The sequence below is a fragment of the Phalacrocorax aristotelis genome, chromosome 3 (assembly GCF_949628215.1).
Source record: "Phalacrocorax aristotelis chromosome 3, bGulAri2.1, whole genome shotgun sequence".
Taxonomy (NCBI): Eukaryota; Metazoa; Chordata; class Aves; order Suliformes; family Phalacrocoracidae; genus Phalacrocorax; species Phalacrocorax aristotelis.
In genome coordinates, this window is record NC_134278.1 from 65,058,778 (window position 1) to 65,085,108 (window position 26,331).

Sequence of the window (26,331 nt, forward strand, 5' to 3'; positions counted from 1 at the left end):
AATGTGTTGGGTGGTAATATAAGCTGAGTTTGCCTCCCTCTCCCTGTCTTGTGTATACATCCTTGATTGTCTTATTCCATCATCATATATTTAAAACTGTTTCTGGATCATGTTAAATGAATCTAGAATTTTAAAAAAATGATATATGTATAATGTAAAAAATCCTGCATCTCTATACCGCTACTTCAAACCGAGTGGAAGTCAGTAAAGGCAACGGTTGTCTCCAATGGCTGTTTGGGGAAGCACATAATATGTGTCTGATGACATCTGATTTCTCATGGCAAGAAGTGCATAAAAGAACACTGCATTGCACAAATAACCCTGCTTGGCACTTAAATTTGGTGCTTCAGTAGAAAAAACAAAACTGAATAGACCTGAGCACAAACTAACTTTGGACCACTCTGCTAGTTATGACTGAAGTGAGTTGGCCAGGCCATGCTGAAGCAAAGAGGAGGTAGTAGCAGTGGCCAGAGGCCAACAGATCTGTTCTGTGAAAGCTTGCAAAGCTTCAAAATTGGTTTCCATTCCAATGCAGTAGGAGAACTAAGCTTTTCAGAGATTCTCAGGAAAAAGAATGAGGTCCAAATGTTTGTAGTTCAGTTCAGGATTAGACTTGCTTTGACAAGAGTATCCATTAACAAGAGCTCCTTGGTGAAACTCATGTATGGAAATAGATGAGAAATCCTGAAAATCTTTTTTTTCCCCCATAGCAAATTTATTTAATTTTTGGTAAAAAAAAATTAAATATATAGCCAGCCAGTTCCAAAGAGAAACATGTAATATCACTGGCAATCTGCATCTGTTCTGTGGGCAACAAGATGTGAATTTGGGGGTGGAGGGTGTCAATCTGGCATTGATTTTTTTTCATGCATATAAGATCCATCAAAAGGGATTTTAATTTTAAAACTGCCTCATGTTTATTAGGAAGAAATGGGTTTCTCTGATTTTTCTTTTTGTCTAAAATCCATGGTTTTTTATAGCTTTCAGACTGTATACCTTTGCCATAACCCTATACATAAAACAGTATTTGTTTAAAAGCTGGTGAAGCTAATGGTTTGGGTTTTTTTTTTCATGCTGCAGTGAAACAAAAAGTGGAGCAGAAACTGGAGCAGATGGGGAAAGTGCAGGGAGTCTGCCTGCACACTGCTCATGTTTTGTGTATGGACGCAGTTCTTAATGTAGGCCTGGAGATGGGAAGCCACAATCAGGACTGTTGGCCTCATGTGTTCAGGTACTCACCAGCTTTCTGAAAAGAAATGGAATTTATACCATGCTGCCTGAAAGTAATGAAATGAGAGAAAGGACTTCACGTGCTCTGGGAATGTTCTGTGTAAACCGTGTCAGAGTGAATTAACTGCCAGTATCTGTAAGAGAAACGATGGTGCTGTTTTCCACCACTATTCAGAGACAAAATCCATGCTTAAAAACTTCAAAGTTACCAGAAGACTGAGGCAGGCCCAGGAACCTAAGTGGGCTTTTCAGGCACCTCCACTAAACTATTTGCTATCTAGGCATACAGGTGGCCAAAGGATGTAAGAAGACAAGTTATCTATCTGTAGTCTTAGTCTGAGAGTTAGAGGTAGTCCATTTACGGTTTGAGTAATGTGTCCTGTGCATTGTATCTGGTTCAGATGTAGAGATCAGTGCCTGTGAATTGGCAGTGGTTTCCATGTAAGCTGGTTTCTCACAGTGAGGCAGACGAGAGCTGTACTTGCACTATCCTCCTGACTCACCTCTGGAGTACAGACCCAAGCATTTCTTCAGTGAGCCTGGTCATCAGTGGTGGGGAAGAGTTGTTGGTTTGGGGGTTTTATTCATCTTTTGCTTCTCCTGTTTGTTCTCAGGGTGTGTGAGTACATCAGCACGCTGGAACACACCCACTTCAGTGACGGTGCTTCCCAGCCCTCCCTTACCATCACCCAGTCACAGCAGGCACCTGGAGGGCTGCACCCAGACTCTGAGCCTGGGGAGTCTCCCCAGGCATTGACCCCTGAGCAAGAGACCACTCTCAGCAGCAATCCTGTCATTCAGCCGGTTTCTATCCAGGAGCTCATCAAGGAGAGCAGTAAGGGCAGAGCTTTTGACTTCCGTGGAGGCAGCCTGCTATGTGGGACCAGTGCTGCCAAGGCTGTTCTCACTCTCTCCACGCAGGCTGACAGGTAAAAGCAGCGCTGTCAAGAGCCAGAATCCCTGTTCTCAAAACAGAACCGAAATATACCTTTCTGTGGTGCAGTGGGGCTTGATCTTTGTCTGTTACTGCCACTTGCTTCGGCTGAGTTTCACAAGAGAGCAGCGTGTGTGTCACAACCAGCAGTTCCTAAAAGACCTGGTTTTCTGCATCTGTGCAGTACCTGCCCTGCAGGCTGAGTATGTCTGTGCACAACAGTGAATAGGCCAAGTAAATCAAATGCATCCCAAGAGTGGTGGATTTATCGCTTGTATGTAAATTAATCTGTTGTGTTTATTAAAGCAGGCAAAATAACTAGGTGTCTTGTCACTCAGCCGGTTCCTGTCAGGACAAGACCAGTGTCAGTTAGAAAGCAGCTGCTTCTGTCAGGGCTGTGTGGACAGCTTGTCAGCCTGCCCCAATGTGGCCGGAGGAGGAATGGCCACCAAGCATGGTTGCAGAATGGCTAGGTTACATTAGGTCCCTAAAACACAGTCTGCAGACTGATATATCACAGACTTTTTCACTATTTCTGCTATTCTTTCGGCAGCCCAGGCCAGAGTTTAAAATTTCCTGAGTTGCATGCTTCTAATACCCTCTTTTCTCCATCTGACATTTTGACGTTTTGCATTCTTGATCTCTGCCCAGAGGAGGGTGCTATTTGTAAATTCAGAGGAAAAAGTAATGCATATTGACACTGCTTGTAGGAGTTTGATGCTGTGCATGGGAAGTACCTTTTATTCAGGAAGATCACCATACAACTTGGTTCCAAGGATTAGAGAATAGTAGTACTGTAATTTTAATGATGCAGGTTTGACTTCTGCACTGTTACTTCAGTGCGGACATTATTAGGAATCCATCCCAGTTTTGCAAGACTATAGAAAATTTTTTCACTTAAAACAATGTCAGAAAATCGTATTTGTGTCAACTTGTGGCTGCACCATATTAAATTTCACTGTGACCTCTGTGGAACCCACCACCTACGTAAGCTTAAGTTTACTGCTTTAAGGGTACAGATTTTAACTCAAATCTTAAGAGCTCATTGCAGCTGAAAATAACAACTCTTGTTTGATTCCTAAATAGCAATTCAGGTACAGCAACTTCAGGTCTAAGACTTGAATTAATTTGTTTTCCATGTAAGGGGTTGTAACTTCAGAGGAGCAAACTGGTGTAACTCTAAAGTCAGTGAAGCTATGATGATCTATGTTGTGAGGGCTGGGTGTATTCTCACTGTTCTTTCAACTACTAGCTCATGAACTGCTTATAGCATTAAGATACAATAAATGGGAAACGTTGATTCCTTGCAAAAGTGACTTTTTGTTTTAGTACTGCAGCTGAATCTTGGAAGGGTTCTGATTGGTCCTACAGTGCTCTATTTTCCACCCACCAATGAATAAAGCGTCTGGATCAAATTTTTTCTGTAGCACTCTATAAATTAAAAACCCCTCAATAACCCAGTGAGTCGCCAAAGGCAACAGAGAGCAGCCATGTACAGATAAGGGTTTTCCTCTTACATACACATTTTAAGTCTGCGTCTCATTAATTTTTCAATTAGATTCCGTTCTTTTACTCACAGGCTCTTTGAAGATGCTGCTGACAAGCTAAACTTGATGGCATTGGCAGGCTTCCTTTACCAGCTCAAGAAGGCTTCTCAGGCTCAGCTTTTCCATTCAGTCACAGATACAGTTGATTACTCCCTAGCAATGCCAGGTAAATCACCTGAAGATCCCTTACAGAATTCTGTGTTTCATATACAACTGTACTGCTTACAGAACTTGCTTTGTATTCTTACAGTTTTAATTTTTCCAGTTGAAATTTCAAGGTATAAATAAAACATGGTATTTAGTCGCATAAAATCTTTCTGTAGGAGCAGTTCAAAGTCTTTAGAAAAGGTTGAGCACTGTTTTTGGACAGAGACCACATCCAAACCTGCTGTGAAACACTTCAGAGGATGTTCATTTCGTTCTTGGGCTTTGAGGGTGTTAATTATCCACAGATATTTAATCACAGCTCCATTTTGGAACCCAATCCAGTAAGGAAACTTGGGTGAATGTAGACCTAAGACAGTGTATTGAAGTTAGACATTTGACAGTGGGATAACCTCAGAAGTGTTCCGGAAATGGGTGATAGCAAGCAAAGCACATAACTGAATAATGTTAAATAAAGTAGTGGGATTTGTCCTGCTTGCTCTTCCCCAGCAGAAAGCTTGTAAATTGTTGTTTCCATCACTATCTCAAACAGAGCAGAAGGATTGGACCCAAAGGAAGATATTTCACTTAAATCTGTACTGTGCCTTTAGAAGTTACATTAGTCATATGGGCTTTGTTCTGTCCTGTGGCAGACATGGGTTTTATCTGATAGATGTCTCCCATTTAATCAGTTTCACCTTTCCCCGAAGTGCTGCCTGTCATTTTCTCAATGTGACACTTCAATTTGTTCATTTTTTCCTCTTGCTTGTCTCCAGGCCTCTTTTTAATAAATAGTGATCCTCATATCATGTATGTAGTAATCAATCAACAGTAGTTGGTAAAAATGAAATCAAAATTAGGATGGAGCAATTAATTGCCTTTTTTTTAATATTAAAAGTGGTATGCCCCCTGATTATATCCTTCATTAGAGATAAAAGCAGCAGCGTATTTTAAATGAGAGAATGAAGTGCCTTTCCAAATGTTGGAGGAGCAATGGAAGATTAATCCCTTTCAACAGGAAATAATGAGTATTACTGGCTGGAGAACAGAAAAGTATTTTCGCACATTCTCTGCTTCATATCCTTTGCTTGATATGCAATAAGAAAGGACAAACCAAAACGAAATAACTTGCAGTTTATATTTTTTCCTGTAGATGTCACCAAAGGTTTTTGCAACTACTATTTTGGGGTCGTAATATTAATTATGTAACTTCATGACTAACTTTTCTGCACTACTTCTCCAAGCCTTTGTCTTTAAAATGTTTGCAAAAATAAAAATAAAGTGTGTTTGATAAGTTTTTCTTAAAACTTGGGTCCAATTCCTGTTCTTACCTACACAGGCATAGGCTGTGTTTTACTTTTTTTTTTTTTCTTTCTTTTTTTCCCTCCACCATCTTCCTCACCCCTCCCCCAATTTAATACTAATAGTTTCTAACCTGATTTAAATTCCAATTTAGACATCTAGAGATGGAGAAGCTGCTGTTGCTTAGCTTCCATTTATTTTCTTACACTTGCTTGTAGGTGAAGTAAAATCTACCCAGGACAGGAGAAGTGCACTTCACTTGTTCCGACTTGGTGACGCCATGCTCAGAATTGTAAGGAGTAAATCTCGCCCGTTGCTCCACCTCATGCGCTGCTGGAGCCTGGTGGCACCTCACCTTGTAGAGGTAGGAGTCAGGGAGAAAACAAGAATGTGTGCAAGAGATGGCAAAGCTGAAAAGCTGGAGAAGTCTTGGTAGCTCTTAAAATGTATATCAACCCTCAACATTGTCAAATCTGGTGGCACTCCTGTTGGAGTACTGTACATACCATGTCATATATTGTGATATTGCCACTGAGGAATGCACTTTTAAATATCTGAAATGGGCAGGTCCATGGACAATGTGTTGGATTTTTGCAGTATGATACTTCGCATGTGTCTGTGGTGAAAAACTGAAACCACCCTAAGAGTTTACAAGTAACTCCTCCATCTACCTATTTTCCCAGTCAAGGTCTGCATCCTTGCAAGTCTTCCTGTGAAAGGATGCAGGTTTTCTTTTCTCACATAAAGCCAGCTCAACTAGGAAGATGGTGACATTTTTCCCTTTCCTTCTCTTTCCTTGTGAGCCCTGGTCAGTAGCATGCCAGTAGCAGCCACATAATGGATTTTGGTCATAGCAAATGACCTTTCCTCAGCTAAACTTTCAGTCTTATCTGGTACAATGCTGGTGCCTTGACTTCTCAGAGCTTTCTGATTTCTATCATTGGTATGAATAAATGTGCAGTACTGCCTTTCTTTCTCTTGGTGAGGTATGTGGTGTCATCTGCCCAGGTCTACTGAGAGCATGCTTCTCTGGAGTTTTAAGATGAGCTGTTCAGAAAATTGCCATAGCACTTCATTTCATTGCCTCAAGAAAGAGTGTAGACTATCTTACAGCTGAGTTCCGACTTTGGGGAGTCTTGGTGGAATCCCTCTAAGTGGACTACACGTAGCAGAGAATAGTTTTGTTGTATGTTTTAACAGCCCTTTATCTTCAAAACTAGTCTCTTACTTGCCTTTGGATGCCAGCCTTCAGACCACTTTAAATACTTCTCATGTTTTGAACACTTTTAAGTCTTTAAGATCCCAAGCCAGTTTAAACTCAAGTACCTTCCATGTTTTCAGAATGCAGGGCTGGTCAGTCTTTTTGGCTGACTTCAGTGCAGATGAGGGCATTACTGGGAAGGAGCAACATCAGGGAAAGGATAGAATTTAGCAAAACCTGCATAGTTGCTCAAACTCGTAACTTTATATCAAGATTCATTGGTGTTTAATTTTCTAATAGCTCTTCCAAAACTGATGAGAACCATCTCACTTTAAGTTCCATAAATAGCCAAATAGAAAGCGGCATTTGGTCATCCATGGATAGGTATGATCAATATATACAGAAACTACCTGTTTGAAAGGAAAAATGGTCACACGGAAAGACAACATTTCACATGAGTTCTGTTTTGTGGGTTTTATTATTTAATTTATTTATTTTTAGCTCTGTGCTTTTTGAATTGTTAGCAAACCTTTATGCATCTGTGAGACACCAAGCAGCTCAGAGTCTCAGTCATCTGTTTTCCTGGCAGTAGTCTCCCATTTTTGTTGCAGTGGGGTCCCTACTCACATTAGTGGTGAAGCTGGTTTTAGGGTTCAGCAGCGTGAAGTGCTTACCTCCCTTAAAAGTGTCTCACTAAAGCAAATTTTTTGCTCGGACAGACTTGTAATATTCCTCCTTTCCCTGCAGGCTGCCTGTCATAAAGAGAGACACGTGTCTCGGAAGGCTGTCTCCTTCATCCATGACATCCTCACTGAAGTGCTGACGGACTGGAATGAGCCTTCTCACTTTCACTTTAATGAGGCACTTTTCCGCCCCTTTGAGCGTATCATGCAGCTAGAGCTGTGTGATGAGGATGTCCAAGACCAGGCAAGTCAGCCCTGATCAGGTTGTCTGTATCTCGCCTACCATGCCCAGGAGAAAGATGGTCTCCAGAATGCACTTGGTCCACTTGAGAATGTTTCCCAAATTCCCTTCAAATGGTGCCCCTTAATCGTCTTCAAGGAATCAGGAGGGCTCTGCCCACCTAAGCAAGCATTGTGGTAGGGCACAGAGACATTACACCTGGCTTTAAAGCAATTAAATAAAACTTTCCTATTATCTGAAACAAAACAAAATTAGTCTAGACTGACAGTGAAATATAGGAATGTGTTTAAAGCCATCCTCATTCCTTCTGAAGGTCCAGCTATGTATCAGTTCTGGTTTTTGGTTTTATTCTTTCAACCTCTCCTACACTGTCTGCAGGTGGTCACCTCTATAGGAGAGTTGGTGGAAATGTGTTCTACCCAGATCCAGTCAGGATGGAGACCCCTGTTCAGTGCCCTGGAAACAGTGCACAGCAGCAGCAAGTCAGAGGTTAAAGAGTACCTTGTAGGAGAATACTCTATGGGTAAGGACTTACTGCACTGACTGTTCCATGTGTGTTTTGTTTCCCTGTCTTGTTCCCTGGGGACACAATAACTAACTCAATATATTTAAATGCTGTACCTGAACAGTGGCACTTAGCAGTGGCACTGCAATACTCGAGGACTGTACTAAAGTATCTGGTTTATTAGCTGGGGTGGGAGGGAAAGCAGAGGTATTGTTTTGAGTTTTTATGTTCTGGATTCTGGCAGATGAGTAGAATGAGAAAGAAATGTTTTCAAACCTACTTCAATATTTTTGAGCAAAACAGTAGTGCAGGAATACCGGGCTTGGCCGGGCCCTTGCCACTGTCCGGCTAGAGAAAGGAAAGCATACGTTATATAACCACCACATCTCATGTGGACTGTCTTTCTGACTGTGGGAAACCTATTGCTCTCATATATCAGGGTAAGTTAGTGTGATAATTTAGGCAAGTGCTTGTCCAGCCACTTAATTGCAAGGCTTCAAATTGCTAGTGCTATTACAAACCGTGTTTGCTGTAAGAATGATTCTGCGTCCCTCCCAGAGATGTTTGCTTGTATGGAAACTGGGTAATATGGAGAAATCACTTTAATCCATTCTTTTGCCCCATTAGAAAAAATTTTCAAATGTTGTAAGTCATGCGTAAGGGTTATGGTTTTCCTCCTAAATTTTGTCTTTCAGATCTGTTATGATTGATGGCAAAGTGCAACTGTATGCTGTGTTTGAGATCTGATAATCTACTTAGGAAAAGCACAGCTATTTTGTTACTATATAGCCTGAATAGTTTTCCATGTGACTGCTGTCATCTTGGCAGTTTTCAAGAACTAAACCAGAAACCTCCACCACGCAGAAGTGTTAGCTACTGAGCTGAGTTCAAGAGCTCAGACCTGCTCTTACTACTTGGGCAGGCATAAGCTGATATTTTTCATAGATAAGGCAAAGGGGGAGCCTGTTATTACTTCCTATGAAGGGCTACACAAGTTGCCTCAGGAGCCAGAGAAGGTTTTACTTCCAAGATAATTTCTGTCTCTGCTCTGAATAGAAGAGATTCTACAGATTCAGTTAAATTGTTGAAAAAAATGTTGGAAAATCACCTTTATGGGGGATGGGGAGGAGTTCTCATCTTGTTATTTCCACAGGGAAACGCCAGGCTCCGGTGTTTGATGTCTTTGAAGCATTTCTAAACACAGACAGCATCCAGGTCTTTGCCAATGCCGCCACCAGTTATATTATGTGCCTTATGAAGTTTGTCAAAGGACTGGGTAAATATTTTTCTTTTCCTTTTATCCTATTAAGTCATGATATGTCAAACTTGATCCTGCAGAAGAGAAGAATTCAGTTATGTAACGCATAGTATGGTAGGGAAGAGAGAGACAGTGAAGAGATTGAGTCCAGAATGCTTTAAAAAAAAATCAGGACCAAGGGGTTATTTCAGAAACATTTTTAATGCTGTCAGTTCATCAAGTTGTTGTAGCAGCAAAGGTGCATCTCACTATTAAATGTCTGCTTCATGTGATCTTAATTTGCATCAGGACTTGCTTGTATTCATTTAATAAAAAAGTAAAAACCAAACCCAAAAACCAGAATGTTGCAGAAATGGCCTGGCACTGTGCAGTGACAAGCATGGGTTGTCTGCAACAGAATAGAGTATGTTTTACATTCAGCTGTCAAAGCCACATGGCTCCTTCCTACCCTTGCCCACCTCAGCAGGAACAGTTTTGGTCATACGCAGTGCTGAAAACTTGCTGAACCTTCAGTGAGATCATGAGCATTGCAGCTAACAACGCTCTGTTCCCATGATTAGATTTTTTGTTTTTTGGTGTGTTACTGAGGGCAGCAGAGACAGGCGTCAAGTCAAGGTGACCCTGCAGAGTAATTGTGGCGCTTCACCAAACTACAGAACAAAGGCAAATGGTGTTCGGTCATTCTGCCTCTGTGCTCGTGTTCCCTGGCTTGCCTTGATCATTAAAATTTGACACTTCTTATTGAACTGTGGCAATGATTTTTTTTCCCCTTATGCAAAACTTCTAAGGAGTGGTAAAATGGGGGTTTTTATGTTATATATATATTAATTCACAGAGGTATCCAGATCTGTAAGCAGCTCCCTTTGATTTAAATGAAGCACCTAACTGCAGCAGATCTAGTCTTTAACGTTACTCTTGTCTTATTAAGCTATTTCACCATTGATTTCAACAGGGGCAGAATTCAGCTTGTGATGACAGACCAGAATTGTAATTATTACTACAAAAGAGAAGCAAACTGGCATGCCCACTACTAACAGAGGGGACTCATGTTCCTTCTTGAGAACTTAAAAGCCTGTCTTATGTTTCTTTAGGTTTCTTACTTTCATGAGATGAGTTTGTCCCCTTTATGGTTACATGTCAAAAAGCGAGATTTTTTTTTGTATTAACGGTAGTAGGGCTGTGGGATAGTTCAGTACTGAGCAATAGCAAATATACCATTTATGTGCATTTTAACATAAAACTAAAGGATTCAAACTTCACTGGCTGACTTGGCTGATCTTAGTAGTAGACACGACTTTAAAATACATTATGGAGGGAATAGTTAAGGGCATAGAAAAACCAAATAAATGTAGTGAAAGGAGAATAAAGTAGGATTTACTGAAAGGATTTAATATTTATCTGGTGGTCTTTATGAGAGGAATCGCTTTTAAGGTAATAAAATGTTGATGCATATAGGCATTTAGTAAAGCTTTGGATTTGGCACTGAATAGGAAGTATTTGCCTAAACTGGAAAAATGGCTATGAGCCAAGTGTTCTGGGGTGGGCAGAACACTGGCTGAGGGAGGAGGAAAACAGGCTGTGCAGGCAAGGGGAATGCTGGAGTGAATGGCGTTATCCAGGGAGGAGCTCTGCACAGGATGCCTTGGAACTGATCTGCTTATTTAATACACTTAGTGAAGCTGACCTAGAAGTAGGAGTCTGCTGATGCCACAGAGTTAGTAATACCGGTGATACTGAGACATTAGACCTGAGGATATCATACAGCTGAAACTGTGAGGCCTTGACACCTGAATTTGACAGCAGAAGGAAATATTGTAGCATAAAATTTGGTGTATTTAAGGAGTAAATAAACTAAAGGAAGAATTTGTAGTAGAAGAATTTTCCAGGGCACTGGGGTGCAAATGAACAGAAAAAAAAAAAAGTATATTAATTGAGCAAAGGGTGAATGTGAGCAAGTAATTCATACATCCGTGGAAAAAAGTGGAGTGGAGTCAGTATGACAGGTGACTAAAAGGTATGATTATAAGAACTCACAAAAGCTCTCCTAAAGAGTTATTAAACAGGCTGTATGTATTAAAGCATTTATTCATATAAAAGCCCATGTATAAACTGTGACCAATATTACTGTATTGTTTGTATGAGAATCATCTGGTTGTCATCTAATAAGATCAAACAAAGGCTGTTTTCTGTATTCTATTCAGACATTAGGGCACAACTAAATGAAAAAGGAAAACTAACACTATGTTCGTTTCTCTTCTTCTGTACTTCCCAAACCTGCCTTTCCCGTCCCCAGGGGAAGTAGACTGTAAGGAGATGGGTGACTGTGTGCCAGGATCAGGATCTGCATCTACAGACTTGTGCCTTCCCGCGCTTGATTACCTCAGGAGATGTTCTCAGGTATGATGAGCATCTTACACAGGTACTAACCTGGCCTAGGAAACAGTTCTAACCTCCAGGCTTTGCATCAATGGCTAGGTGGTTTGCATGAACACAACAGAACCTGTGGTAAGCCTGATGGTAATAGCCGGCACTGCCAGATGGAGAGTGGCGATCTGAAGGAACCCCATACCTTCTAGGCCAGCTGACGGTGGGAAAACATGAGGAGATAAAAACACTCAGACCCAAGGACCATGTGGGAAAATGTGAATGTTCAAAACCTAGTAGTAACATATTCAAAGCTACATTCATTCTTATTTAAACAGTTACTGTAAACAATGTTGGTAATGAAAGAGGAGAAAAAAAACAACCCTTGAGAATTCTCTCATGCTAAGAAGAGCAACAGGTTACACCCTCTAAAATGCAGCAGCAGCTCATCTGTACCATGAAAATGTATCTGAAGCTCAGGGCAAATCTCTAACAATTAGAATGCTGGCATGTTTCCTCTAATCTCCTTGCACACAGTAGTACCTGTGGGTCTTTTTGTTGGACCTAAGCCATGTCTTTTTCTGGGTACAATACAAATGACAAAGGATATCATCATAGCCGAAAGGACTTAATATCTGAATTCAGAGATAATGGCTGGATTCAGTACACAGGCTGAAAGGAAAAGGAAATAAGGCAGCTCAGAATAATAAACAGCAGACATATCAAACTGTACTTGCTATCTTGTTCACCTAAAAAATTCTAGTGAATATCTATGCATATATTTGGCAAATATCTATGTGCATACATAACATATGTTCTATCTATAGACTATGGGCATCATATCACTCTTCCTCATCCTTATAAACCCCACTCCACAGTGAGGCAGAAATATTTTCTCCTCTTTAAAAGAAGCGGCCATTTTTATCTTGTTATACCTTTTAACTTGCCAGTAGAAAAACAACAGGAATGACTAAAAAGAAATCCTGTCTGTATATTGCAGATACATGGTTTACGTTAGAAAGGCCGGGTGAAATACCGGTAGCGTCCCAGCTACAGCACAATTCTGTGAAGTTTGTTTTTGTAGTGTAATGGACAACCCAAGCAACAAAACTCTGAAGCAAACCTGTACAGATTCTTTTATCAGTATTTACTTAGTCCTTCAGAGCTCCAAAATATTCTGTGTACAGCTAATGGAGCTCCTTAGGTCATAGTTGCAAGCAGTAAGTAGAAACATGTCTTTCACAAATGAGGAGGGGGCACACTCCCTTCCCCAAATTGTGTCACTTAAATTGCTTTACTCCCTCTCTTTCTCCCCCCGACCCCTTACTTGTCAATGAACAGAAGAGTTCTGGCCTATAGTTGTGTTTTTCATTCATACTAGTGCTGGGTGAACAGAACAGACGCTGATGTGCTGCTTTCATAGCTTTTATTTTATTTTACATGCCTGTGTTTTATGTGATGGCTTTTACAAACTTTCCCGTATATATTTGTCTTGTCTTCTCTTTTGTTGCCTCTCTCTTCCTCTCACCCCCAAGTTGTTAGCCAAAATCTATAAAATGCCCTTGAAACCAATCTTCCTCAGTGGCCGTCTGCTTAACTTGCCCCGAAGAGTGCAGGAACAGTCAGCCAGCAGTGAGGATGGTATTGAGTGCATCCTTTCTGACTTCGATGATGACACTGGTAAGTGCACTGAAAGCTCTAAATGCGGAATTATTCAATTGCTTCTTCCGCACGTCACTGTAAAATTTCTCTCTCCACTGCTGTAAGGAAAAAGGAGGGGAAAAACTTCATCGTTTATTGTCTTCCCGTTGTCCACACACACACACACACACACACACACACGTGCGCACACAGAGCTTGGAAGTTCAGATCATGTCACCTTCTTTATGTTAGCAGATACAGCTCGTATATGGGAAAAATACAACCCCTCTCTTGGGACAACATAATAGTATTAATAATATTTTTATTATCCTGATAGTCATAATAAAACCAGTATGTATTTCTGAGAGCTAACACAATAATACTTTCTAGACCACAGCTGAAGTAAAGCAGTGAAAACCTTTTAAGCTTGGTATTGGCAGGCCTGCCTTTAACAGAAAAAATATCAGTGTTGAGTTAGTTTAGAAAGATAAAGCATACTTGTTTAAATATGGTTCCAAAATTATGTCCTGTGTCTATTGAACTAAATGGTGTATCTCTGAAGTCCATAAAAAGCACTATGACCTCCAGAAGAACAAGCAGCATTTTTCTCCTGATTATTTTTGTGGCTTCTATGGGCTGAGGATTAATCAGGTGTTTGATGAACTAGATCTGTGTGGAGTCAAGCGGCAGAGGAATGCAGCCTCACCACTTCTGGGCTCATGACAGCCCTTCGAAGCAGTACAGTCACTTTTGAATATCCGAACTACTGAGGTGGTGTGACCTGGCTGCCTCTGTGAAGAGCCAGCTCCAACCAGGCAGAACACAGGCTGACTCTGATGCATTTCCTTCACATGCCTCACCAGAATGATTCTTGGTACCTACTTTTATCAAGACTCTTCCACTACATGGACTGTCCTGTTCCACTGATACCCTGGATAAGGGAGAGAAAAGCTGCTTTCTGAAAAAAACAAACCACAAGTCCTAGTTTGGTTTTTGGTTTGTTTTTCTGCGGGGTGGGTTGGTTGGTTTGTTTGTTTTCAGTTTACATTCTTCTTTATATGTTTGGGGTTTTTTCTCTCTGGAAATTTTAGAATGTTCAGCTGGGATGTGGGAGACCCAAGTCACTGAAGTCTCTGCTTTGAGTCAGGCTTGGGACTTGACCTAGGGTCTCCCCACCTCAGGTGAGCACCATTTGCCTACTGTTCTGAAGTGGCTCTGCCTTTCAATGTCTTTGCTTGCTGTGAATAGAAATACCACCCTGCAGCAAACCAACCTTCTGATCTGGTTCATGTTAGACCTAAGGACCGAAACATTCACCCAGTTTTTATTTAGCTGCTAACGGTATTTAGAACATCGCTAGGCAAATTGACTTTACAAAGACAGAAGACAGTGCTTCGGCTGGCACTCCACTGCTGAAAGTCAGTACCAAGATGGGACAAAGTGGTTTAGCCTACTTTGCCATATGGTGGTGCAGCGTATTGTCATAGTGTATTTGATTCCATGCCAAACTCTTCAAGAGGGTGTTTCTGAAAGATACTCAGTTCTTCCAGATTTGAAGATACCCAGATTACGCGCTCAGTGATTTGTGCCGTTTCCTTATCTAGAAACATCATTAAGGTCTGTGTGACTCCAAACAGTGTCACCGTACACACTGCCCTGTGGAAGGGGTGTGAATAAATAATCAACCGGGTTACTAAGTAATGATTTCACTGTATTTTCCTTAATTCTCAGGAAGACGCAGTCAGAAAACTCAGTGCATCTTAAACAAGGTTCCCTTACAGCCTTTTTTATTGCTTTTGGAACACAATTAGCCAGGAAGCATCGTGCAGCCCCAGACTACATCAGCATGGCTACCAGTGGCAGAGAAGGAGGACTTATTAGTGAACCTAAGTAAAATCCATTTTAGCACAATAAACCTTTTAAGGGGACTTAACTCAAGAATAACACTGTACATTGCAGGAGCATTGTGAGTGTAATATGCAAGATCCTTCTAGTCATTCGTAATATCATGGGGAAGTAGCAAGTACTTAACTGATCTGTGAAAAAGGGCAGCAATTCCTAACCATCTTCAAAATTGTATTGAAAACTAGTTGTATCCCATAATCTTTTAGGGATACATGTTTCCTAATGTAGATGTGAGCTAGTCACCTTAGGGTCCTTAGCTAAAAGCATAACCTAAATGGATACAAACCACTCTGGGCATCATTTGCAATGGTAGTGAGATGTGTAAAATGTCTCATGAAAAAAAAAAATTTAAAAAAAAGGTTAAAGAGAGTGGACTAGTGGGAGTAGTAAACTAAGAAAGAAGACCAGACCAAGATGTCCATGGAGGAGGAGGGGTGGGACAAAACACAAACTTAGTCAAAGGGAAGGAAAAGGAGACCATTGTTTCAAAAATTGATACTGCCCACAACCATTGCAGAGCAACAGTGAACATGCAAGAACCCATGATCTTTATTAATTAATTTCTTAGCCTCCATCGCTTTCTGAGGGCAATGCAGTATCTCACTTAGGGCTTTAATCTTTGTTTTCTTACTTGTAGGCCTTATGAATGTCTGGATTATTCTGCTGGAAGAATTAACAACTGCCATATCCAACTGTCCCCGCCAGCACCAGCCTCCTACTTTGGATCTGCTCTTTGAATTGCTGAGGGATGTTGCCAAGACACCTGGTAATGAAAGGGCTTGATAAAACACGAGCTAGTAGAGCCCTGACCCGAACCTCTCAGAATCCTAAACCACTTTGGTAAAGTGTGTTACTCATGCTGGAGCTGCACAGAGACGTTCTTAAGTTAAAAGGGGTTTTCACAGAGGGTCATATGTTATTCCAGTTAGTGCATTGCTCTGTGTTGACAACAAGCATCTTGTAAGAGTATGTTGAACATACTGTCACATTTACTGCACAAATAAAGAGGTGCAGTACTCTATCAATGTCCTAGCCACAGAGAACCTTTGCCTGGTGTCCAGGAAATGGAAAAATAATATTATATAGTCCCGTAGACCTGCTGGGAAAGACAGTAGGTAAACAGTTGGCTGAATGTTCATATACTACCTCACAACTAGATCCAAAAGTGCTTACCCCTCATCCCACAAAAAAATGTTTCAGAACCTGCTTTCTTCAGTACCATCCCTGGCCGCAAGCTTGGAACAACTTAGCAAATGTACTGTGCAGGTAGGCTTTGTGAGCAAAAATATACAACCATCATTGTGTTTATTTTAAGGCCCAGGATTTGGCATTTATGCAGTTGTACATCTTCTTCTTCCCACGATGTCTCTTTGGCTCCATCGCAGCCATGGTGACCATTCTTACTGGGATGTGGCATCTGCTAATTTCAAGCATGCCATTGGCCTTTCCTGTGAACTCGTAGTGGAGCACATTCAAAATTTCATACACTCAGGTATGTCATTGCACTGTCACATCTGACAGTCATCAGTGTCGTGTTACTGAATAGCTGCTTGGGGAGATGGTTTCATTGCTTTTTCGTTACTCAAGCATAAAATAAGCTGAAGAGGGTTGAAAATTTCTGTTTGTTTGGGTGGGTTGTTATTTCTGTCTCTCTGTCTCTCTGTCTCTCTGTCTCTCTGTCTCTCTGTCTCTCTGTCTCTCTGTCTCTCTGTCTCTCTGTCTCTCTGTCTCTCTGTCTCTCTGTCTCTCTGTCTCTCTGTCTCTCTGTCTCTCTGTCTCTCTGTCTCTCTGTCTCTCTCTCTGTCTCTCTCTCTGTCTCTCTCTCTGTCTCTCTCTCTGTCTCTCTCTCTGTCTCTCTCTCTGTCTCTCTCTCTGTCTCTCTCTCTGTCTCTCTCTCTGTCTCTCTCTCTGTCTCTCTCTCTGTCTCTCTCTCTGTCTCTCTCTCTGTCTCTCTCTCTGTCTCTCTCTCTGTCTCTCTCTCTGTCTCTCTCTCTGTCTCTCTCTCTGTCTCTCTCTCTGTCTCTCTCTCTGTCTCTCTCTCTGTCTCTCTCTCTGTCTCTCTCTCTGTCTCTCTCTCTGTCTCTCTCTCTGTCTCTCTCTCTGTCTCTCTCTCTGTCTCTCTCTCTGTCTCTCTCTCTGTCTCTCTCTCTGTCTCTCTCTCTGTCTCTCTCTCTGTCTCTCTCTCTGTCTCTCTCTCTGTCTCTCTCTCTGTCTCTCTCTCTGTCTCTCTCTCTGTCTCTCTCTCTGTCTCTCTCTCTGTCTCTCTCTCTGTCTCTCTCTCTGTCTCTCTCTCTGTCTCTCTGTCTCTCTGTCTCTCTGTCTCTCTGTCTCTCTGTCTCTCTGTCTCTCTGTCTCTCTGTCTCTCTGTCTCTCTGTCTCTCTGTCTCTCTGTCTCTCTGTCTCTCTGTCTCTCTGTCTCTCTGTCTCTCTGTCTCTCTGTCTCTCTGTCTCTCTGTCTCTCTGTCTCTCTGTCTCTCTGTCTCTCTGTCTCTCTGTCTCTCTGTCTCTCTTTCAGAATTATGGAGAAAATTAACTAGTAAGGGACCTAGGGAAGCTACTTAGTCTTGCCTCCGCTCAGAGCATGGCTATCTTCAAAATTAAATCATCACAGTCTATATAGTACTTTCGAAAAGATACTAACACTTTGATCATAAAGAACTACGATATTCAGAAACAGGATCTAACAGAATTTCTCCAGTACCGCTTAAGCCCAGACATTTTATATCATTAACATAAAAAGGGCTGTTCTTTTTTCAGTTTGATGTGATGCGTGTTTCAAAATTGAACTCCAGTGATAGCTGCATAAAAAGATTCAGTTTTTCAAATTCTCTGAATAGCAGGAAGTGTAGCAAGACTGTTTAAAAGGTAATGATGTTAAAACCAATCTGTGTCTTTTCCTCATAGATATTGGTTATGAAAATATGATCAATACTATGCTGAAAGATCTTTTCAAGTTGCTGGTAGCCTGTGTAGCAGAACCAACAGAAATTATTTCCAGAGTTGGCTGCTCTTGTATCAGGTAACACAGTCTATTCACTCTGTAAGCATATTCAAAAATAAAGATGTCTTTATATCTTTGAAGACCTTGTAGACTGATTAAGTTGGCTACATCTCAAAAGAAGCCTACAATATATCTACCTCTTGTTATTTGAAAAATTAATTTTAGACTTACTAACCTTTTTTTGCTGTTTTCTGCTGGCTTCAGACCTGTGATTTTAGGCATTGCTATGTGTATCATTGCCATAAAAAGCCCTTGTACATTACTTATATGCAGTTAGTCAATAACTAATCCTTAGGAAACAGAATCAACCATCTTTCTGTTGGAATTTACAGGTCTTTAGAGGTAATGAATACCTTTAACAGTCTTCAGGTTATTACAGTCGTAATCAAAACAAGCACTGCATTATATACTTACACAACGGGTGTTCTTGTGCTGGCAAGATGACTACTTAAAGAAGAAGAGCAAAGGAAAAAAAAATAGAACTACAGTGTAATTACAACAGTAGGTCAGGGTAACAACCAAGGAGATTGGATGTTATTAGCTAATCAGTAGGCTTTCTGTTCTGTTTTCAACCTTCTCCCATTACAAGTAAGAATTGTCTAGTTCCTTCTTGAACATGGTAATGTTTTCCTGTGTCCTGGCAGGTATGTATTAGTGACAGCAGGGCCTGTTTTTACTGAAGAGATGTGGAGGCTTGCGTGTTGTGCCTTGCAGGATGCGTTCTCTGCCACTCTGGAGCCTGTAAAGGTAAACGGCCTTTTTGCTGACAGTCAAAACGTAATCATATTCATTATAGACTCACTAACTTTTGAGAGGTTGCTTTTTCTTTTACAGAAAAGTTTTTGGGTACAGAGCCAAGAAAAGAAGCGTAAGGTTTATGTGGTAGCTTTTGTTATTTTGTCAATTCATTCACAATGAAAGGTGTTGGATCAACAATGGAGATTGAAAACAGTTTTTCTAAACATGCACAGAAAATACTAGTCACTAATAGTTGAGACTTTTTTTTAATTGCCCTGCCAGTATGAAATCAGAAGAGTTGAGTAGGTGAAAACTTACCTTTTGATCTATTTCTTCCTCTCGATTGGCTAAAACTAGACAGAAGACAAAGTCGCTTACTTGATCCTGTAGCTGCATGCTTCATATAGATTATTTCTCAACTCACTAGCTTTCTTGTAACAAAAAAATCGTCATCACAGGCCAGACTACATAAGAAGTTGTAATGTCTTTGCATCAAATACATCAAATACTAAATAGCAGGTGACCAGCTGATGGTAATGGGATAGATCACTCTGAATCTTGCATTACACGTGAACACGCTGGACAGTGCTACAGTCTTTTAACGCGCAGTGAAAGTCTGATGTTGTGTCTCTCTATAGAACCTGTTGGGCTATTTCCACAGTGGTTCTGAAAGCTTTAGTGGAGATGCCTGCGAAGTGAAGGTGGCAGCCCCCTCCCTCTCACCAAGTGCTGAAGCTGAATACTGGAGAATCAGAGCCATGGCGCAACAGGTACTGACTGATGTTTCAGGGGAAGTCAGAGAACCTTTTGAACTTGGGGCTTTTCTTTACGAAAGTACATCTTTACCGCCACCTTCCTCACAAACCCTGCAGGCAAAGAGTTCCTCATCACGAGACTAACATTTATTTGTCTAATAGTAGTATTGAGAAAAAGTAATAAAAACTAGGAAAAACCCCTTAAAACCATCCCCCTGTAAGCAGGAATTAGGAATGTCTGGGGTGGGGGAAGATGCATAGGTACCTGAGGAGGACTGATGATGAGCCTATTGTATAGCATATCTTTAGAAAAGGCAACCCTAGCATACATCAGTGGAAAAGTTTCTGATAGAGAAAAAGAAATAGTAGTGGCACTATGAATTATCACGTAGAATGTCATATACATTTTTAATTACTCTGTTAAAGAATGATAATTTCAAAGGGCAAAAAATTCACTAGAACAGAGACTGAAAAGAAACTAGAAAAACAAGATTCATTCATTCAACCTATCAAAGCAGAGTTTGAAGAGGAATGCAGATTTTTTTTCTCTATAAATACCTGGGTATAGGTTGCAGAGAAGAAAAAGAGTTACTGAGTACCAGAGGATAATGCTGATATTTAGAAAGTTATGTAAAGTCAGCACTAACTCCTAATCAGCAGCACAAGCTTGGAGTCAACCTTCTCAGGGTCCTTTTGACTACAGTGGAGATGTTTCATATAACCACTTTCATAAAATGAACAAAGTTCCTTGAAATACAGCAGACTGAACTTAATGACCTGCAGGGAAAGCAGCTGGATTAAAAGAGCCAACAGATGTTTGGTGTCAGTTTCTGACTTGATTAATCATACCCTGATGCTGCTTGAATATCTGAGGCACACAGACCAGGATTTGTGATCACAAATAATGTGGCAGTGGCAGACTTTGAATAGAAAAAAATGTTTTAAATTAAGTTTTAAAGACGCAGAACTCAAGAAAGCAGGGAATATGGCATTTATACTTTTTGTGTAGACAGCATCAGTGGCACTCCCTGAGTCCTTCTCAGTGGGGATTTGACACAACTACTAAGCTACAAAACAAAGCTGCAGTAACCGAGAGTTGTTTTCTCATTTCCCACCCAAAGAGTTGCATGTTGGGTGTCTGTTGTATCTTCATGGCTGAAAATAATCCTTTCAACAACCGACCTTTCTAGATACAACAGGCAAACTATGCAAACAGGTCCTTGTCTCCACTACACATGATTTTCTGATATTAGTATACAGACAGCAGAAGGCTTGTTTTGGCATTTGGTATTATGCCCTACGCAAGTCCAAAGGAAAAGATGCCTGTCCTTTGCCCTGTGCTTTGCTGGGTGTCTGGAGGTAGCCCATGGCTCTGAGGCTGTTTCTCCAAAGCAGCATGCTCCAAGGAAGGTCTGCCTGGGGGGAGACTTTGCATTCTCTCCATCACTGTAAAATAACTCATCATAACAGATCTTTCACAACGCAGGAAGTCCTATTCTCAATAGTAGGACTCAGTGCAAGTGCTAAACTGATTGTTTTATGTAACTTGTTTTCTAGGTCTTCATGCTGGAGACTCAGTGCTCCCCAAAGACCCCTAGCAACAAGGAAGGGTTTGAACACGCCCAGTCGTGCGTGCTCGTCATTGACCTACCACCAGATAAGAAACCAAATGGGCATACGCAGAGAAGGTAAAATATCTTCTCAGGAAAATACTGTGTCATTAAAAGCAAGATTAAAAATATTGTCAGGCTGGCAGAGATGTGAACAGAGCCTGGCAAACCTCTCCATAGGTCTCATTAAAAAAAAATGAAATACACTAATCGAATAAAAAATAGGTTTTGTGACACAGGAGACAATAGTTTACTAGTATCTGCTTTCCACGTGTTCCCATGATCATACACGGGTGAGCAGGCATGTGCAAGAGCTGTTACAGTTATAGACAAGCCTGTGTCAAGGTCTATAGTGTGGCCCTTAGAAAGCTAAATAAGGAAAACGCTTCTAATAGATAGTAAAAATTGGTATGTTACAAATACCTGAAGGATACATAAGGTCACTCAAAGCCTTCAATTAGAGGAAATTAAGAAAAGAATTCTCATAGGAAATACTAGGAAAATCTTTCCAATACTGAGATTCTTTTCTTTAGTAAGTAGCTAAAATATCAGTTTGAAGAAAGCTTTGGAAGTACTGTTATATTTGTAATGATACTTAGAAAATTAAATAATGTCTGCTTCACTAATGGTCTTTTAAATTCAGTATTAATGGATTAAGAAGGCAGAAAAAGTTAGTGGATAAATTGGAGCACTATAAACTGAAGAGACTACATCCAAAGCTACAAAACCGTCAACATATTGATCTAGGGAATGTTGGTTTTGCTTGGCAATTTATTTTTGTGGAAGTCCTTCTATATGCTACCACCTCAGAAACTCATGCATTTGCATGACAGTCTGATCCTGTCAAAAAATAATTCTTTTTGCTTGCACTCAGTTGTTTAAACTACTGCTGAAACATCAATAAGGCCAAGAATTACAATTCTGCATTCAGAGTTTGAGTTTATATTGCAAGGTACATGGCATGAAATTGTCTTTTACCAGATACCAAACCTGCTTGTGTACCACTTCAGGTGTTCTCATTCAAAACAAAACTATTGCTTGCAACAAGGAGCCAGAATGTGATGGTCCTTCTTTGGATGGACGGGAAGAAAGACCACGCAAGGTGTCTCTATTCTTACACGGCTGTACAGAAGTTTACCCCAAGAGCGGGTGCTCTATTGCCTTTCCTTCAGAGAACAAGGCCCTGCAGAGAGACGAAGAAGGGTTGAGGTCACAGTCTAAACCCTTCCTTCGTGGTGGGAAAATATCTGTTTTACCCAAAGGTTTGCAGAGCATTCTTGTTACAACGAATGCAAAGCCGAAGACTGGGGTACTCCCCTCTCATGGCATGTAAGGCCATGCAATCTAGCAGGCTGTGTTCATAAAGGTAGCATGGGTCTTGTTTGTCTTTAAACGAATAAATAAATAATGCTTGCAATTAATACAAACTCTGAATGGTCTCACACTGCGCTTTGTCTGAACAACTGCAAAAAGTGTATATGCCAATAGGCAAATGTTACCCCAGCAATGCTCATTTTTCACCAAAACAGGCTCAAAAGTTGACTGTGCCACTGTTTTTCATATTATTTGCTAGAACAGTGCAGTAATATGCCAGCCTTGCATGCTAGTAACTGGCCTTTCAAAGGTTTTCCTTTAACCTTAGTGGGGTTTCTCTTCTCCCTTTTTGCTTTTGTTTCCTTAATGCTGCATCGTTTCACAGGAAGCTGGGGTAAGGGAGCTTTTCTTCTTCCTAAAAAGTAACAATGTATTTCAGTTTGGAACTTTGGGCAGAATAAGAAAATACTATCCTTAACCAGCTTTGGCATTGCGTGTTTTCATCTGTAGCTCTGTACTTGGAAATTTACTTTTTGGCTATTACAAGGAAAAGCAGATCTCCGTTCTCATCCTGCTTTTGAAACAGGATTAGTCTCTCAAAATCAATGCAAGCGCTCATTTAACTTTATGCATGCTCTTAAGAGCTTTTCTGACTCAGAGTCGCTAATGATTTTTACAGCAGGAAACTACTTCCCCATAAAGAGCTCCAACGTATGTATTGATCATCAAGATTTTAGCACTGTCAGATAAGAAGACTACTAAATTTTACTGCTGTATCGGCACTGGCAGCTGTGTCATAGTCAGTGAGCTGACATAGGTAAATTAATCCTAGAAGCCCAGTTTTGTATGACCTGTGGCTTCTACGTGGCCAAGCCACATGGTAGTCCCTCAAAAGTCTCAGGACTTCTTTTCTTCTTGAATCAGGACCATTTGTGTGCTTTTATAAGTCAATTAACATAAGGCAAATTTTTGAGACTTAAAAAATGCAACACTTAAAAAAATTCCAGAAAACCACATTCTCAAAACAGTTTTGATTTCCTTTCTCAAAAAAAGTAGACTTTTTGTTCTGGTGTTTTGAAAACACTTTTGAAAGTTGTTTAACGAAAGTAGATAGTTTTTGAAACAAAAAAAAAACTGAAGATTTACTTTGACTTAGACCTAAAACTTCACTATTGCAAGCAAACCGAAAAACCTCTTCCTCACTAGGTAGCAGAGCTAATTAAAATGTTCCCATCACAGTTTCCTAAATTTAAAGAAGTGTTTCTATGTGTACCAGAGCATCAGCTCCACTTTAAACATCGCCACTGTAATCTTACGCAAAGACTTTTTTGTAAATGCCTTAAGATGGGTTTCACAGTTTATAATTTTAAATCTATGAGATACCAAACAACAATCCTGTCCCACCCCTTCTTCCTAGCCTCCCTTGCCTGTAAGCCTCTCCATGTTATTTACTAGTAAATGATCTGAAAACTTTGGCCGGGGGAATTTGCCATTCCCAGGTTCCGTGTACAAATCAAAAACAGTGAGATCAAGAACAACTCATTGCATCTCTCTAACAGTAGCACAGCTAAGAATCACCCGGTATTACATGTGAGAAACAGGGTTAGGAATAGATATTTCAGTTCTAGGCTCTCAGTGTTCAAGCTGAAGTCTTAAGAGCAAACTGAAATGTGCCTTCAGCAAGACTTAAGCTTCTTTGCATGCTCCATTGCACTGCTGATGTTTCTGTAGATTTGTTTTTATTGATTGGTTGGTTGGTGCTCTGTTTGATTTTTTAAGAAGTACTCCTGGCATTAGTGGAAACAGAAACTGAGTGGTAAACCAGTTTTGGCCTCAATTTGTCACAGCAAAGTTAAGGTTGGCTGAATTGCTGGTGGAGGAATTTTAAGGATATTTCAACTTAGCCAAAGTTCAGCAACAAAAATAGAGAATATAGACAGGGACCGATGGCAGAAGTGCTGCATAACTTGTATATTAACAAATTCCTCAGTTATAGCAGGCTGAAATATTGAAAGTGCTTGCAGCTGCCATGAAATTGAAACACAAATTATTTAATCCTTCAGTGTTAGACATCTCTGGAGAAAAGAACAAAAATTATAATAGAGCTTTGTTTTCATACCATCTTTGCGCAAGCGCCATTACTGTGCTTGCTGCAACAGTTACTTTCCTTATCCAGCGTAAGTGGATTTTGTAACAAGGCTCTGAAAATTTGGCCTTCCATTTGCATCTTTCATGTTAGATTCTAAACTATGAAGTGTTACTGTACTTCTGGTAAAAGCACAATGCACCATTTTAATTTTATTTTACTTTTTCCTTCCCATGCTTTGTTTACCAAGTATTCCTTTCAGGACGATAGTGGTGAGCTTGCTGTCCCACCAAGTACTGCTCCAGAATTTATATGACATATTACTGGAAGAATTTGTGAAAGGCCCTTCTAACTTGGAGGAGAAAATGACCATACAAGTACCAGAAAACAAGTTGGCTGGTTTTCTCAGGTACATCTCCATGCAAAACCTGGCTGTCATCTTTGACTTACTGCTGGACTCCTATAGAACAGCCAGAGAGTTTGACACCAGACCTGGGTTGAAGTGTTTGCTGAAAAAAGTGTCTGGCATTAGTGGAGCTGCCAACTTGTATCGCCAGTCAGCAATGAGCTTCAACATCTACTTCCATGCCTTGGTTTGCGCAATCCTGACAAACCAGGAGAACATCACTGCAGAGCAAGTGAAGAAGATCCTCTTTGAAGATGATGAGAGAAGCACAGACTCATCACAGCAGTGTTCTTCAGAAGATGAAGACATTTTTGAAGAAACTGCCCAGGTCAGTCCCCCACGAGGGAAGGAGAAGAGACAGTGGAGGGCTCGAATACCATCTCTGAGTGTACAGCCTGTCAGCAATGCAGACTGGGGATGGCTAATCAAGCGGCTTCATAAGCTCTGTATGGAACTGTGCAACAACTATATTCAGATGCATCTGGACTTGGAGAATAATGTAGAGGAGCCTCCAGTGTTCAAAGGCGACCCTTTCTTCATTTTACCATCCTTTCACTCAGAAACTTCCACCCCATCGACCGGAGGGCAATCTGGGAAGGACACGCCCTCAGAAGATGACCGAAGTCAGATCAGGGACCAAGTGGGAGACAGCCTGACACCCCGAGGAGGGAGTGGAGAAATGTTGCTGCTACCCCCACCCCTAAGTCCTAAACCAGAGAAAAAAGAGCAAGCCAGGAAAAAAGAATGGTGGGAGAGCGCTGGCAACAAGATCTACACCATAGCCACTGACAAAACTATCTCCAAGCTCATGACAGAATACAAGAAAAGAAAGCAGCAACAGGCCATGACATCCTTCACCAAAGAGGTCAAAGTGGAAAAGAAAGGGGAACTCCTGGGTTCAAGAGGGCCAGACTCGCCAATACTCCAGCGGCCACAACATCTTATAGATCAAGGTCAAATGAGGCATTCGTTCAGTGCTGGTCCAGAGATCCTGAGACAAGAGAAGAGGCCACGCTCAGGATCCACAGTCAGTTCCCTGAATATATCTGTTAGGGATGCCGAGGCCCAGATACAGGTAGGACATAGAATGCTAATACTAATAGCAACAATTAAAAATATGCTTATAAATATTTTTTCTGTTGCATTTATTACAAAGATTATAATCTCTTCATTAAATGTCTTTGTTACATAAAGAAGCCATCATGATGAGGACTGAATATTTCAGCAGCTGGCACTGATAAAAACCTGATTCTGTCCTATCAAAAGAAAATCAGTGGAAGCATTGTTAGGCATATACTAGTACAGTTTTTAGGAGTGCTTCTGTGACTGGGGCCAAAGCTGCACTTAGTCTTAAGAACTAACAACCTACAGTGAACTCACTGGTTACTGCTAAGGGCTCTAGCCCACTTAAGGGCTTTTGAAAATGTGATGATGCTTGTCACAATGCTTTTGTACTTAAGAAGGTT

The 26,331-nt window shown here is 40.8% G+C and overlaps 1 protein-coding gene across 2 annotated transcripts in view; it reads left to right on the plus strand.

Moving 5' to 3' along the window:
• The window catches only part of ARFGEF3 (ARFGEF family member 3), a 93,384-nt gene that overhangs the window by 62,955 nt on the left and 4,098 nt on the right, over window positions 1–26,331 (plus strand). For both annotated transcript variants that reach the window (XM_075087747.1, XM_075087748.1), the window contains 16 exons: window positions 1,081–1,231; window positions 1,845–2,159; window positions 3,744–3,877; window positions 5,376–5,521; window positions 7,106–7,285; window positions 7,661–7,805; window positions 8,941–9,063; window positions 11,339–11,442; window positions 12,945–13,089; window positions 15,593–15,721; window positions 16,271–16,447; window positions 17,860–17,974; window positions 18,601–18,703; window positions 19,333–19,464; window positions 21,007–21,137; window positions 24,710–25,940. In XM_075087747.1, the coding sequence (XP_074943848.1) occupies window positions 1,081–1,231; window positions 1,845–2,159; window positions 3,744–3,877; window positions 5,376–5,521; window positions 7,106–7,285; window positions 7,661–7,805; window positions 8,941–9,063; window positions 11,339–11,442; window positions 12,945–13,089; window positions 15,593–15,721; window positions 16,271–16,447; window positions 17,860–17,974; window positions 18,601–18,703; window positions 19,333–19,464; window positions 21,007–21,137; window positions 24,710–25,940 (3,461 nt within the window). The remainder of the gene's footprint in view (window positions 1–1,080; window positions 1,232–1,844; window positions 2,160–3,743; window positions 3,878–5,375; window positions 5,522–7,105; window positions 7,286–7,660; window positions 7,806–8,940; window positions 9,064–11,338; window positions 11,443–12,944; window positions 13,090–15,592; window positions 15,722–16,270; window positions 16,448–17,859; window positions 17,975–18,600; window positions 18,704–19,332; window positions 19,465–21,006; window positions 21,138–24,709; window positions 25,941–26,331) is intronic.